The sequence below is a fragment of the Rhea americana genome, unplaced genomic scaffold (assembly GCF_003343005.1).
Source record: "Rhea americana isolate MKP2758 unplaced genomic scaffold, rheAme1 scaffold_45, whole genome shotgun sequence".
Classification (NCBI taxonomy): domain Eukaryota; kingdom Metazoa; phylum Chordata; class Aves; order Rheiformes; family Rheidae; genus Rhea; species Rhea americana.
This window is the reverse complement of record NW_028186590.1, coordinates 5,825,922-5,839,704: the sequence shown is the minus strand read 5'-3', so window position 1 is coordinate 5,839,704 and position 13,783 is coordinate 5,825,922. Positions and strand designations below refer to the sequence as shown.

General features: G+C 35.8%; 1 protein-coding gene across 2 annotated transcripts in view; it reads right to left on the bottom strand.

Moving 5' to 3' along the window:
• BCKDHB (branched chain keto acid dehydrogenase E1 subunit beta) overlaps nt 1-13,783 on the bottom strand; it is a 144,007-nt gene that overhangs the window by 55,189 nt on the left and 75,035 nt on the right. For both annotated transcript variants that reach the window (XM_085316083.1, XM_085316082.1), the window contains exon 8: nt 5,673-5,759. In XM_085316083.1, coding sequence (XP_085172209.1) covers nt 5,673-5,759 — 87 coding nt within the window. The remainder of the gene's footprint in view (nt 1-5,672; nt 5,760-13,783) is intronic.

Here is a 13,783-nt window from a genome sequence, read left to right as displayed (position 1 = left end):
CCCAATGTAGTCCCATGGAAAGCAGGAATGATATTTAATATACAAACCATAAAAACAAGGAAATGAAAAATCAAGCCACGAGTCAGTACACAAATCCTAATCTTTTCCCAGCATGCACATACCTTAAACTACTCAAAGTTACACTGGCACACTCTGAAGTCCTCAATTTTGATTTCTGAATACGTTCTCCTCCAAATTACCTTCCCTTCTGAGAAGGGAATATTTTGTGAGTAGTAAATATGAATATGAGTAGTATATTTTTCTGAAAGGAGTTTGGATAAAGGAGGACAGGAAAGGTGACTTGAATAACTAAAACAGAACATTGTATGTTGTATTATGTCATCTCATCCTTGATAAAATCCTGTGCTCAAGCAGTTACTATTTATTGGCCCCACATGTACCAGAAATTAAGCAGAATAGCCCCTATTAGTGTGTACTTTGTCATACACAGAAGCTACACAAAAATAGCAAATTACAGGAACTGCACATTATTTTAGTGACTGTCTGAAATCTATTTTCAAGAATAAGTTATTTGAGATCTAAGTAACATTCCTTTCAAAGCTGTATAATTCAGAAGTATTTAAAAAAATATCAAACAGCGCTACTCAGAATGTCATGAAGTTTTCAGTAACGCCCAGATTTCAAATGCTGTCTTCTAACACATTATGAACAAAAGAAAAATATAATTGATTGATATTTCATGCTGAACAGCTGCCTACTTTATAGAGGAAAAAAAAGTTCTGTGGCTCATTTAATTCCTTCCTAAAACAGAATCCTAGAACTATCTTCAAATCTGTTACGTTGACTAGACTACACAGTAAGATTTAGAAGACCTTCAGTTTAGGTTTAGCTTTGTAATATATTACATGTCAGAGGGAATAATTGATGTCAGAGGGAAAAATAAATAATTTTGAAATAACTTTAAGAAATGACATCTTAAACAAAAAAAAAAAATCACCTATGAGTTAGTCCCTATATAAGAATTGCAATAGATCAATAAAAAATGCTTTTATTTCAACACTGACTATGTACAGCACACTTTCCACTGCAGGATTACTGCAGGATTATTGCTTTCTGCCTAGCTTCCTTATTCCCATTACACTGCCTGCTCAACAGAACTGCTTCATTCGTAAGGAACTCCTCTTTCTACAAAGAGATCAAAACTGCTATGCTCAAAGGCTTAGCACAGTGAGAGCAAGCTAACACAATAATCCTTCACTAGCCAGAAAAAAGCGGGACAAATTTTGACACATTGATGACGCAGCAGCAGTGACAAATAAAGACATCTGACAAAAGGGTTATCAACGCTTGCAAACATGCAAGACTTCTAAACTCAAGGATTAGTTCCTCATGCAACTGAGTTAATTTTCACTTGTAGAATTTACTACAGTTTTATAGTCCTCTACTAAGTCTTTCACCTCTCTGTGAAATTATTTCACAGTATCATCTTTATTTTGTCAGTATGACAGCAATAAGGACAAAGTTGGACTGCAAACTTCTCTGTAGGGTAGCATTTTACCACTACTGAAAGGCAGCCATGGATTACAGCTTAACTTGATTTCAGAAACATTCAAAATTCTCTCTGATTGCTTATGCACACGTCTAGAGAAACAACATGCATTTAGGTTGGTCAACTTCACCTGTAAGGAACTCTGAAGCATAGACACTTAAGAGGTGAAAGATTACTAGTTTATTAAAATAAAGTGAAATCTTTAGTTTCGATTACAGAGTTGTAAACAAGATTAACAAAACCAGAGTAAAATAACACAACATGCGCTTGCATTCTACCCAGTATTCTTCTATATCCCGACATCCCTCTATCCCGATATGATTCCTTTTCCTGTCAGTTCAGCAGGCTTTAAGGCTGTGAAGCTACAGGAGCTGCACCAGCAACTCAGTTCAAACCTGACTGCTATTTCTTCAGTGTTGAGCTCCATGGATAGCTCTGAAGGTTAGAGACCAGTTTTCCGGCCCAACAAGGGAATCACCTAACCTGTTCAGGGCTGCCAAATCCAGTAGCCCAATGGAGGCAAGGCAGCTGCAGCTCCGTATTTTCAGGTCCAGTGAGGCTGCGCATGTATCCCCAATAGGTACATGTGAAAAACACAACTACACAACACACACACATATGCTTGGCTGGCCAAATAGCTCAACACAAGCATTCAGCACTCACCCAACACAAACAGCACCATTGGCTTCATCCTGTTCCTCTCTCTAGCTGACCAGGATGAAGGTGAATTAGTGGGGAAATATATACATGCACACAAAATACGAAGCCCTGCCGAAGCTGGGAGGTGGCAGACACCTGGCTGCCCTCTGTATATGCCGCCAGCCCCTTTTATGCCCTTATCCCTCTGCTTTCCCTTGCTTGTTCTTCCCCAAACCACCTTGATCCCTCCCTTTTCCCAACTTTGGTGTCTCACCTAAGCATCCCACAATAAGTCTTGTGCATTCCCCAAATGCTCTTCCCTGGCATCCCATAATACATCCCACACACCCTGGGCACTGACCCCCTCAGTCTGTAAGGTGGTCTGGAGAGTCTCTTCTGTCAGCTCCTGGCCAGGGGTTTCACCACGAGGCTGACAGTTMCCCCAGGACAGCTGTGCGGGGGAACCAGGTTGGGGCATCTGTGACCCGGTTTTGAGGACTCCCCTGTGCAGCACGCCCCCGCGCTCCTCTCTGCATGGTGAGACCAGCCTTTCGTCCCATACCTAACATCATTACTTCCATCTCCACTGGAATCGTTTCCATCATCTCTCTCTGAAAATATCCTTTCTGCTTCTCTCTAGCAGGGATGCAAATGCTAGATTTACATTCTTTTGTGCTAAAAGCAACGTACTGATGACTTCCTCACCTTAATGCTTTGTTACTTTGGAATGGACATCCCAGTAGGCCCTTTCCTGAGGCTCCTCCGACTATTCTATGCCATTCTTAATTAAAATAGGTTTAATGCCCTCTCTGCTGAAAATAACACTTTGCAAGCTTTTCTGTAGATTATATAATCAACAAGAAGTATTTACTGTACCTATATTTATCCTGCCATCTGTTGTTAACATCAAGACACCCACAAAGATCACGAACAAAACCTTAATAATACGAGGGCAAAGTCATATCACTCCACCACTCTATCCGCCTGCTTAGTCAAGCATTTTGAGAAATCACAGTGAAATATTGCTTAATGGGATAATGTGCCCCCTCTAAGTACTCTATATCAGACACAGAGGAATTCTTATTTAATATGGTCTCCAACTGCTACTTCTAATGTCTCATGTAGCAAAAAAAAAAAAAAAAAAAAAAAAAAAGTTCAATGAAGTTTTCCCTTACACAGTTCATGACTGAACTGCCACTGTTTCCATTTATACTCATTTCATTAAAGCGTACATCACCATGAAATGTTTCTGATAGTTTTAACTTGTATATTTTTATTCACCTTATTTCTGTGATGAGAAACCTCACAACAAGGACAGAACAACAATATGAAAAGTAACCATCTAATCCRACTGGACCCTACTGAAGACTTATTACTTCCATGTGTAAGAAGAAACTAAAGCCAACTGCAATCCTCAAGTTTTTGGCATCCTTAGTATATAATGCATCCAGCAAAAATGAATTTCACGTTTCCTTTTTGCTTTTACTACACAGTGATATCAGACATATAGACTTTACTTGATCGCTAAGGGAATAAGTGTTGTAACTGACCAAAAAAACAAAATCTTTATTATGCCTAAAGCAACATTCTTTAAAAACTTTTTTATGCTTTATAAATTATATTCCAATCTCTTTTGGATATTCTGAAAAATAACTGGTATTAGAAGCTGAAAAAAGTTAAGGATGATAAAATCTTGAAGAATAGATATAAACAGTAATGGCAATACAGTTATAACATGGATTCAAGAGAGTCAATTTATATAAAAGAAATTCAACAGATAAATTCAATGCCAAAGATCTACATTTATTCTGAAGTAACCTGTATGGCAAATTAACTAACACTTTTCAAAATACAAATCTAGTTTTCTTAATAAAATATGAATACAAAATTATGAGCTACTATCACAAAACAAACAGATGCTTTCAATATACACAGAAAGAAATAGCCTCTTTTAAATCAATTTAAATTTTGATGTCTAAATAAATGATATTTTTCAAGACACATATGGACAATAATATCAACATGGATGTATCAGATGCTAAGTGCCTTTCTTACCACAAATCTGAAAGATTAAAAACTCATTTTGTAGTCTCAGCAATATATTGATCCCCTGTGTGCAATGAATCTTCCAATAGTATCCACTCAATCTTTTTCTTGAACTCCCTTTTATCTTTCTCTATATATTTTTTCTTTTTTTGTGTTAAAGTATTATGAAGCTATCTGCATAACTTTATATAGATTTATATTTTTTTATATAATTAAAAGAGAGAGGCTCTTTTGGCTGAGCTAGTTTCAATTTTTCCTTTTTTTCCCCTTTTTTTAACAATATAAGAACAAACATTAATTTCAACACTCATGCTTGGCAGTGCCTTCTGACTTTACTAGTTCTATTTTAATCAACAAGGTTATCCGAAAAGAGGAGAAGGGGAGAGAAGGCAAATATGGTTTCTCCATATTTTAATATCCTCCACTTAGGAAGATAATAAATATCTGTTCTTTAAAAACAAAGTTTTCATAGTCAAAATCTTCGTACTCAAAAGAGTAACATTAAAATATAACTGTTTTAAATTTGTTTCATGAAGATTTTAAGAAACAACTTTCCTATTCCTTCTACATATTTAACTCAAAATTACATTTCTACAAAAATTAATTCTCTTCTTTTCTTAAAAAAAAATCCCAAGCTTTAATTACTGCTTGTATGTTTTTTGGATTTTTTTTTGTAAATTTAAGAACCCCCTTTCTCCTCAATCTTATAATTTAAAATGGGACCACTCTAAGAATAATCAGAAAATAGTAACCAGGCAGTGATGGATAAAATTAACTTTGAAATCTTCTATAAACCAGCACTGCTCATGCACACAGGAAAGAAATCAAATTAATGGGAGGAATTGATGCAAGTATAGATACAAAACACAGCAGAAAGCTCAAAAGGGCTTCTGTTGAAGCCTAGTTCTACAGGCAGTTAATACTGATGCACATCGCAACGCTTCAAAGCTCTTCTGCGCACACAAGCTCTACACATCTGTGAATATTACCAAAAGCCCACATGAGCAACTTTCCCAGCTTGCTTTGTCTCTGAACATTAAATTTAACCCTATACTATACTCTTTTTTAAAAAAAGAATTCCCCTCTCCTGTTTCTAACGTCAACGTTCCCAGAACATATTTTAAAAAAAGAAAAAGTTTTGGATAAAATAAGATAAAGGTTAAAAAAACAAAAACAAAAAAGCATTAAGAACAGACTGTACAAAAGGATATTTCTATTGCATCTGACAGCACGTCCTACCTGTTTTTCAATGCAAGTTAAGTTTTCTAGCTTATGCTTAACACAGTGCATGGCAGGAACACAGTTCCTCAGCTYTTCAGATAACGTAATGCAAATATACACAAAACTAATTTAATAAAATTTAAAGGGAACCAACTTAAAAACTGATTTTTCATATTTTTAAACATAGTAAAAAATATTTTTCTACAGATAAACATGCTCAAGTATGCAGAACATTAAAATACAAATAACCTGTTACCTGAACTGTTGAACTGATTTCAGACGCAAATCCTCCTGTCAAAGGCGCCTCATGGCTGATCAGCAATCGTCCAGTCTTCACCACTGACTGAAAAGGAAAAAAAATCCCCAAAATGTTACCAAATTAAGGCTATTGTGACTTCTTACTCACATTACTATTAGAATATATGAACTACGTAATATTTTTAGCAGTGTTATAATGTGACTACTTCTTCCCTTTTATATTTTCATTGCAACAATAATGGATCTACAAATCTAAATTGAGAAGTTAATTAGAATCTTTTCTGCATTAACCAAAAAAATTCACATCTACCTTTCAATTTTAAGCAAATATCAAGAATAAAATACCATATTCCATTACATTTTAATTTCCTCTACAAATGCAAATTTCTGAAGAATAAGGATTTTAACAATAAATCGGTAAGAATTTGATCCTGCATATAGTGACAGCACACATGTAAAGAAATTCTTCACTGAAATACATGTTTGCATGACCAGATCCTAGATAAAGTTCACAATCCATAGCTGTTCAAAAGTATGCATATTGAATAATATTTTAGGAAGAAAACAAATCATGTGGGTTAATGCTTATGATTTAAGTTTTACATGGCTATTACAAGCAACACTTTAAAATTTAAAAATTGCACAAAAACCAGGAGATTTAATGTGACCTACTTTATAAATACTTCTATAGTACAATATTTACAGAATATGAACTATAAGGTACTTTTTAATAAAAGTAAACATAACAATGAAAGCAAAATACTTTTAACCTAACAGTATAAACCTTCAGTACATCAGATTACCTTGAAGGTTATTACAACTATTTGCTAGATTGCGTAGAATAGACATATATCAGATACCTTTGGTCAGAAATATGACAGTCCAGTCTCACTTTTCTTAATAAACATTTAATCATCTCAAAGTTCATATAAAAGTTCCATGAACATCTAGAGATGCATAACAGAAGAAAAAGCCAAAAGAACTTGTCTGTTAATCTCGCCAGGCTGGCTATAGTTATATTTTTTAAGTATACTGTGTACTGTTAGTGTACCACTACTCATCAAGTGGAAAAGCCCAAGGCAGAGCTGGCTGTCAGGTCAGTCTTTCCTAATGTTCTGATACTCTATTTATCTATACCAATTCATTCTCCACTGAGGCAGCTCCATGTTATCCACATAATAGAATACATAAAAGTTATCTACTAACTATACAGTTTTTGTTCCAATTCAAATACTTTTCAAATTGTTTAGCTTCTCTAGCAAGGCTTTAACAGCTTGAAATAGCTGGGCCACAGATGTACTACTGTTAACTAACAGGCCTATAAACAGTATGAAATATATACTGTACCATGAAGCAGCTTCACAACATTCAGAGGAACAAGAAAGGAAAAATCATTTCAACAGTTGGAAAGTAACATGTAGTTTTATGGACTCATTTCTTGAATTTCTCTCGCCTGCACTTGAAACTCATTAAATGAGCAGAAACATTAACTGCACTATAAATCTGTCAAATGCACCAAAAGACAGCTCACTGAAGAACAAGTACATTCCAATTTTAAATTGATATGACAAAACTGATATGATTAGTCAATTAAATAGATTTTTTTAATTCTCATAATCTATTTCTTCTTTCACATATATTTGTTCTGAAACATTTATATGTCTCACTTCGAAGCATTGCAAGCTATCTTTAAAATCACACATTTGATTTTTGAGCAGGTAATAGTAGAAAATATAAACATTGTTGTAACACATGTAACAAAAGCTGCAAAAGGTCAGACCAAAAATCCAGCAGTCCAATATCCTGTCTCCAAAAGGGGGTTAAATGGATGTTCAGGAAAGAGCAAGAATAGGGCTTTTTGGTATGTTCCTAGACAAGTTTGCAACCTCTAATTGCTTTCACATCACAGACTTTCTGAGCCCAATACAGTTTCTTGCTTTCTCAGTAATTAATAATCCTTCTTTCACAAATTTGTCTATTCTTCCACTTAAATTCATGCAAACAAAGACAAATCTCATTTTGGAAAACTCCTACTCCACCAGCAGTCCTTATTTCTAAATCTGACACCCAAGGACTTCAAAGATTCATTGTCTATATGATGTTACAAGTGTATTAGCAGCTGCGATCACACAGCTTTGCACACAAGCTGCTCAGGTCTGCTTAAAAAAACCCACTACCCATAGCCCTGGTGGGCAACCACGCTAGCACAGCTTGGGTGCTTTTGGTACCCAACCTAGCTTGTTCAGAGTCGGTTTGGATACTGCTGCACGGCATCACACCATGTCATACAGAAATACCTTAAATATTCTTCTAATCGTTAAGCCAGAATTAAAGTGAGCATAAGTTAGCCATTACACTGCACCACAAATGAGTCCTGGATTTTAAGGACAGATGTGATTATAGCGATTTTTGTGTATTACAGGCTCCCCTGCATTAATTTCTGCTTCATGTCTACTCTTCTCTGTTCAACACTTGTTCTTAAACTACAGTACATTTTTTAGAAAGACATGCAATCTTAATTAATATTGCATTTGCAGTGTTCCTGAATGCACCACAGTTACTGGTAAGTTCTTCCAATGCTTAATTACATTTCCTGTTAAAATTTTGCTTATTTTTTAAACTGAATCTGTCCGACTTCAACCTTAAGCTATTGGTTGTTATTTTACTTGTTTGCTAGGTGGAGAAGCTATCTATTATCACATTTCTGCTACCCGCATGAGTATGTTAAGATTGCCATCAAATGATCCCTTAACCACACTTTTGCTAACTAAGCAGACCGAGCTCCTTAAGTCTTTCATCACATAGCACATTTCCAATCCCTTAATCATTCTTACAGTCCTTCTCTGAATCATCTCCAATTTTCACTGTGCTTTTTGAAGTATGTCCATCTAAAAGAACAGCATTGCAGTCATTTTCAGAACAATGCCAAGCGCAGAGATAATACAACCTCTGCGCCTCTATTCAGTACTTCTGTGTTGATGCAGTTCTTGGATGTATCAGGTCATTTGGCCACGGCGTAACGACATGAGGTTCAGTTTCAAACAATTATGATTCCCAGTTTGGGGGGAAAGAGGATTTTTTGGTTTTAAAGAATAATTTATTCCTGGAATAAGGAGGGAAATACAGCACACAGTTATTATTTCAAGACACAAAATTACATTTGGGCATGCTGAAAAATATATTGCTTGCCTGAATCCAGCTCAGTAAATGAACCTATCTTCTCTTTATGAGTGATCATGTGTTGATTTTATTTACTTCTTCAACTGTTATCTCCAATTTTTTAACACTGATAGTGATGTTTTTAAATGTTTTTATATACTTTGATAAAAATATTAAGCAACAAAAGGTAAAAATCAGATGCTGCAGGACCTCCGTGACCTTACTATTTGCATTCAGTAATATCTTTGTTTACCTTTTTTCCTTTACCTTTTTTTAAAAAAAAAAAAACTTTATTTATCTTTATTTTTGATCTTCTAAGCGTCACATGGCAATTGACTTTGTTTCTTTCTTTTGCTTCCTCTGTTAATTCTCCCTAAATTCTAATTCATACTAACTGCTATAAACTTGCTTTTTTGTCAGCTAGACACACTGGATTTTTAGTTTATAGGTTATTCTACCACCCTTACAAGCCCTATAGTTTGAGTGGCAGCAGCCCTCATGCCTTACTTCTCAACTATGCCAATTTCTTCTGTGAGCAGCTAGTAAAATGCTCTCAATCTTCATTTATTGATCATGCAGCTCTTTCCCTCTACTTGCTTCTTCTAATGAATGTGTTCATAGTTTTGTAGAGCCTTTGTCCTAGTTGATTTCGTACACAGTCTTTTTTCCATGGAAAACTCATGCCATAAATCAGATTAACAAAATGCTAATTTGGTTCAGCAAACATACTGGGTCTCTCTATGCCTTCATTTTAATTACAACATTGTTTTCTCTATCTTACAGATGATGGTACTATATAGTAATATGACAGCAGCCAACAGTAATGGATGTGATTTTTGCATCTCTATATGGAAATTTACTCTTATTCCTTGGAAATAATATAATTGGTTAAAATGAAGGGAAAGTTTCAAAAGTAACTGTTCTGCAGTCTACAGGGGAAAAATAAACACTGTTAATGATTACTTGCAAATACCAATTCTCTTCTATAAAATATTAAATTCGTGTTTAAAACAAGCTATAAAATATTACTCCCTGTCAAAGCAAAAGCGTCAAGTATTCAGTCTCTAGTATAACCAAACCCCAACACAGAGATGATCGTTACAGTGCAAATATCTTATCAAACTGCTGCTGGCAGCTTTGTCAACAGCATGGCAGACATCAGGTAACAGGGACCTGACCTTACAAAGTTAATGGGAAAAAGCGATGCCACAAAACTGGAGAAAACATAGTAGCTAAATCAGCACACTGTAGCAAATTGCCCAGTACGGAACACTACCATTTTATCGTATTTTGAAAAGGTGGATAAATTGGAGTAGGGTTTTTTTTTTTCATTTGTTTTGGCTAGAGAAACGGAGGCTCTTTCAATATTTTGTTCCTTCACAAGTAAATACTTACTGCATTTGTTTAAGGGTTTGAGCTTCCTCTGCCTCCAAAACATTCCCTATTTTTCAAAACCTCATTCTTCACACTTAGATTCAAAAGTTTAGAAACACATACACATTGCAGTACTTTAAAAAATGCATCTAAAAAGATTACAGTGTGGCTCAGGAGCTTGAAGCCAATACACACGTTCCTCCTTTAAATCTATAACCATTAGCTGCTGCTTGCTGATAGATCAGTCTGTGGGTGATAATCCAGTTTCTGATGATATCTCCTCACTCAGATTAAATGAAAATGGAAAGCATTTGCCATCATTGGGAACATCCGTAAAGGAAAGGCAGAAGCAGCCCCAGGCTCTTTGGAGCGCGTGGGTTCTCCTTACGTCGCCGTCATTCTGCAACTCACAGCTGGGTCCAGCCAACACAACTTCTGCTGCTCCTGAAAGGCACTGATCCTATGCTACCTCCTATTCCTGCCTGCCCCTGGGATCTCTCTATGGAGCAAGCCAGTCCAAGGAAATAATCTGATTTGTGCTGCAGCTGTGTATGGTTAACAAAGCAGAAACCACCACCACAGAGATGAGGTAGATGTGGATCACCTCTCTGAAGCAACAGCAAAAGTGAAGTGCCTTTTCAAAGGACAACCCAGCCCAGATAACGAGGCACCACCTACAAGCTGCTGCATCACTACCACCTTGGCTGCATCTAGTCATTAATGCAGAGATTTTGGGGATTTCAACTACTAAAATCACTCTAAGGCTAATTCAAAAGCAAATATTGAATGTATTTGCTCAGTTTTGCCTCAGTTTCCTCAGAGCTGGTTTACATTGGTGTAACGCACAGCTACAATTTATGTTTTGTCAGAGCAACATGCTAGCAGCACGATCACCCCGATAATGAAATTCTGTAAAAATACTCTTAATGTCTTTGCTAAACTAGTATTTTCAAACTGAGCTCTGACAGCTTTCTGAACTGCAGCCCACAGTTTTTGCAATGGAGTGGCTTAACAAATTAGTTTCAACCTTCCATCCAAAAGTCCTATAATCATTTTCCTGTTCAATTCTCAATTCATCATTTTGGCAGCTTTTTCTCCTCCTACTAGCTCTGATGACAGAAGAAAATACAAGTCTGGCAGTTCCAAGTGCTTTGAAATCTATGTGCTGACATCACCAGTAACATGGTGTGCCCCTCCTTGCAAGAAGGGAGGCTTAAAATCAAAATGAATTTGATGGTCAGCTGTGGTTTACACTATTACTCTATCCACATAGCAACAGCACTACTTCCACTGTTCCCAGCTGCTTCACTAACACAGTAATTGCCTTTAAAGAAATGATCACAGCCAAGATTAGATTATAAGTGTGTCTGTTACTCTGTCACAGTGCCAAGCTGCCTATTTTCTTTAAAAAGAAAAACGTTGTTCTTGGAATAAAAAGATTTTCTATCTCTTATAGAAAGGAAACAGATATTTGCTTTCAAATTTCAATTTTGCATGTTTTTGATCTTGTTCTTTACAGACTGCAAAATTTTCCGTTTTTTTAAAAAAATACCTCTCTAAAATAATTTTAAAGAAGCTGGCAAAAGTGCTGAAATTGTATTTATATTACATCTGATTTTCACTAAGCATGCAAACAATTATATAAAAATTAATAGAAACACGCACTTACTGAAATCACAGTATCGTAGCTTTAAAAAAACTCAGTAAAGTTTCAACAAATGCTCTGAAAACTCTTCATCCTTCCCTCCCAAATAAACTTTTTCATGTTTAGATCAGCCCTAATGAACATGTGCTCATAAATTACAAAACCTGCGGGAGGCAACTTTCCTAAATGCCACTAGTTACAGTTTTCTTTCAATGTTTCAATAACAAATGAGGTTGCGTAGAAGTATTTTTGGTGTTCAGTATCATAAACATAGGGATAGAAATAAGATCTCATATTTCTATTCAGTATTTCCTGGAAACAAATGCATAACAATATGTCAGATGAATCCCTGAGGATTACATTTACTGTTTATGTGAAGTTCAAAAAATATCACGACACATTAGGTCCAATGCATTCCAGACATACTGTGCTCTCTATGCACGTGATGTAGTGATGACCTTCACATGTGCAGTAAATTAGTCCCCCATTTCCAGATACCCTATGGCCTTGCTGGAGTTGTGGGATCTCCAGAAAACAAGATAAATAGGTCCTCAAAAACTAATTCTTTTCCAGGCTGCAAAAAGAAGGAATAGAAGGGAAGAGCAACAGGATTTGTCCTAAGACAACTAAACATTTAATACAAATGACAATGATCTAATTTGCAAATTATAATTCACTATCACTTGTGCATAAGAATTATCTGCTTCTGTTAGAAGTGGCAGAAGTTAAGAATACAAGCATTAAATGGTAGAAATGCATTCTTTAAAGCTCCAAAACATCGGAAAAGATAATTCTCATGCATTAGTATTCAATCTTCAACAATACTAAATTTCAAGAGAAGGGAAAAGAGAAGGAACCTTCAATTCTGCTATACAATTATATCTACACTTCACTCCCAAATTAACTGAAACCCATTAATCAGTTAGATAAGATGCAAAGATAAACAGGTGACAAGAAAAAATATTATTTCATCACATGTAGCTCAATAGGCCCAAAATTTAAAAAAAGATTTTTCAGCTACTCATAAATAAAACAATCAGGATTACACTAATTTTGTTAAGATTCATAAGGATACTGTAAATATAGCAAGCATACTTGTCACTGTATTGCAATAAAATTGTAGAGAATCCTAGCTGGAACACTGATGACAGGGTACATTAGTAAAGTAAAACCACTTGGAAAGGAAAACAGTAAGTCTAATTCCATCACTTAAGGAGGCCATTTGAGAGAAATCCTTAACAAAAATTTCCCAAACAATACAAAAAACATATGAAGTTCTGTAATAGGCAAATATGCTATTATCAGCAACGAATGAAAACATAAAACCCAAATCTTTTTAACTTCACAGAAAATGTTTGGCAGCTTTTTAGCTATTTAAGTGATTCATATTAGCAGAGCGTAAATCTGTCTCCTGCTCGAGGTTAAACAAAACGGAGGCTTTCGATCCATTACTGCCTGCTTGTTCAGCCCAGGCTATATGGATTTGGGCTTTCTGACCTACGAGTCTGGCATTCATTCCCTGCAGATGGCACAGCAAAGACTGTCGATACGTGCTGTGGCCTGGACAGAGCTCAGAGCTGCCGTCAACTTCTGAAGCTCAGAATGAGTTTCCTCAAAATAAAGGGAACTGCGTCAAATACTTAATTTATGTGGCAAGGACAAGCAGAACCATAGGGCTTCCAAACTGCAAAGAGAATAAAGATGAGCATACATTAATTCTGATTTCTAACAAAGACAATCAAAATAGAGTTCTTAAAAATAGAAAATACTAAGGGAATAAGGAAAAGGGAACGAATGGAGAACAGCCCTTTATTACTGCCCAGTCCAGCATGCAAGCTTGTCCCATTGGGGCAAAAGGGCTGCTCTGCTGCACATCCATCCTTTAACATAACATTATGACTGTATCCCAACCTGCCTTCTGTGGAATGAGA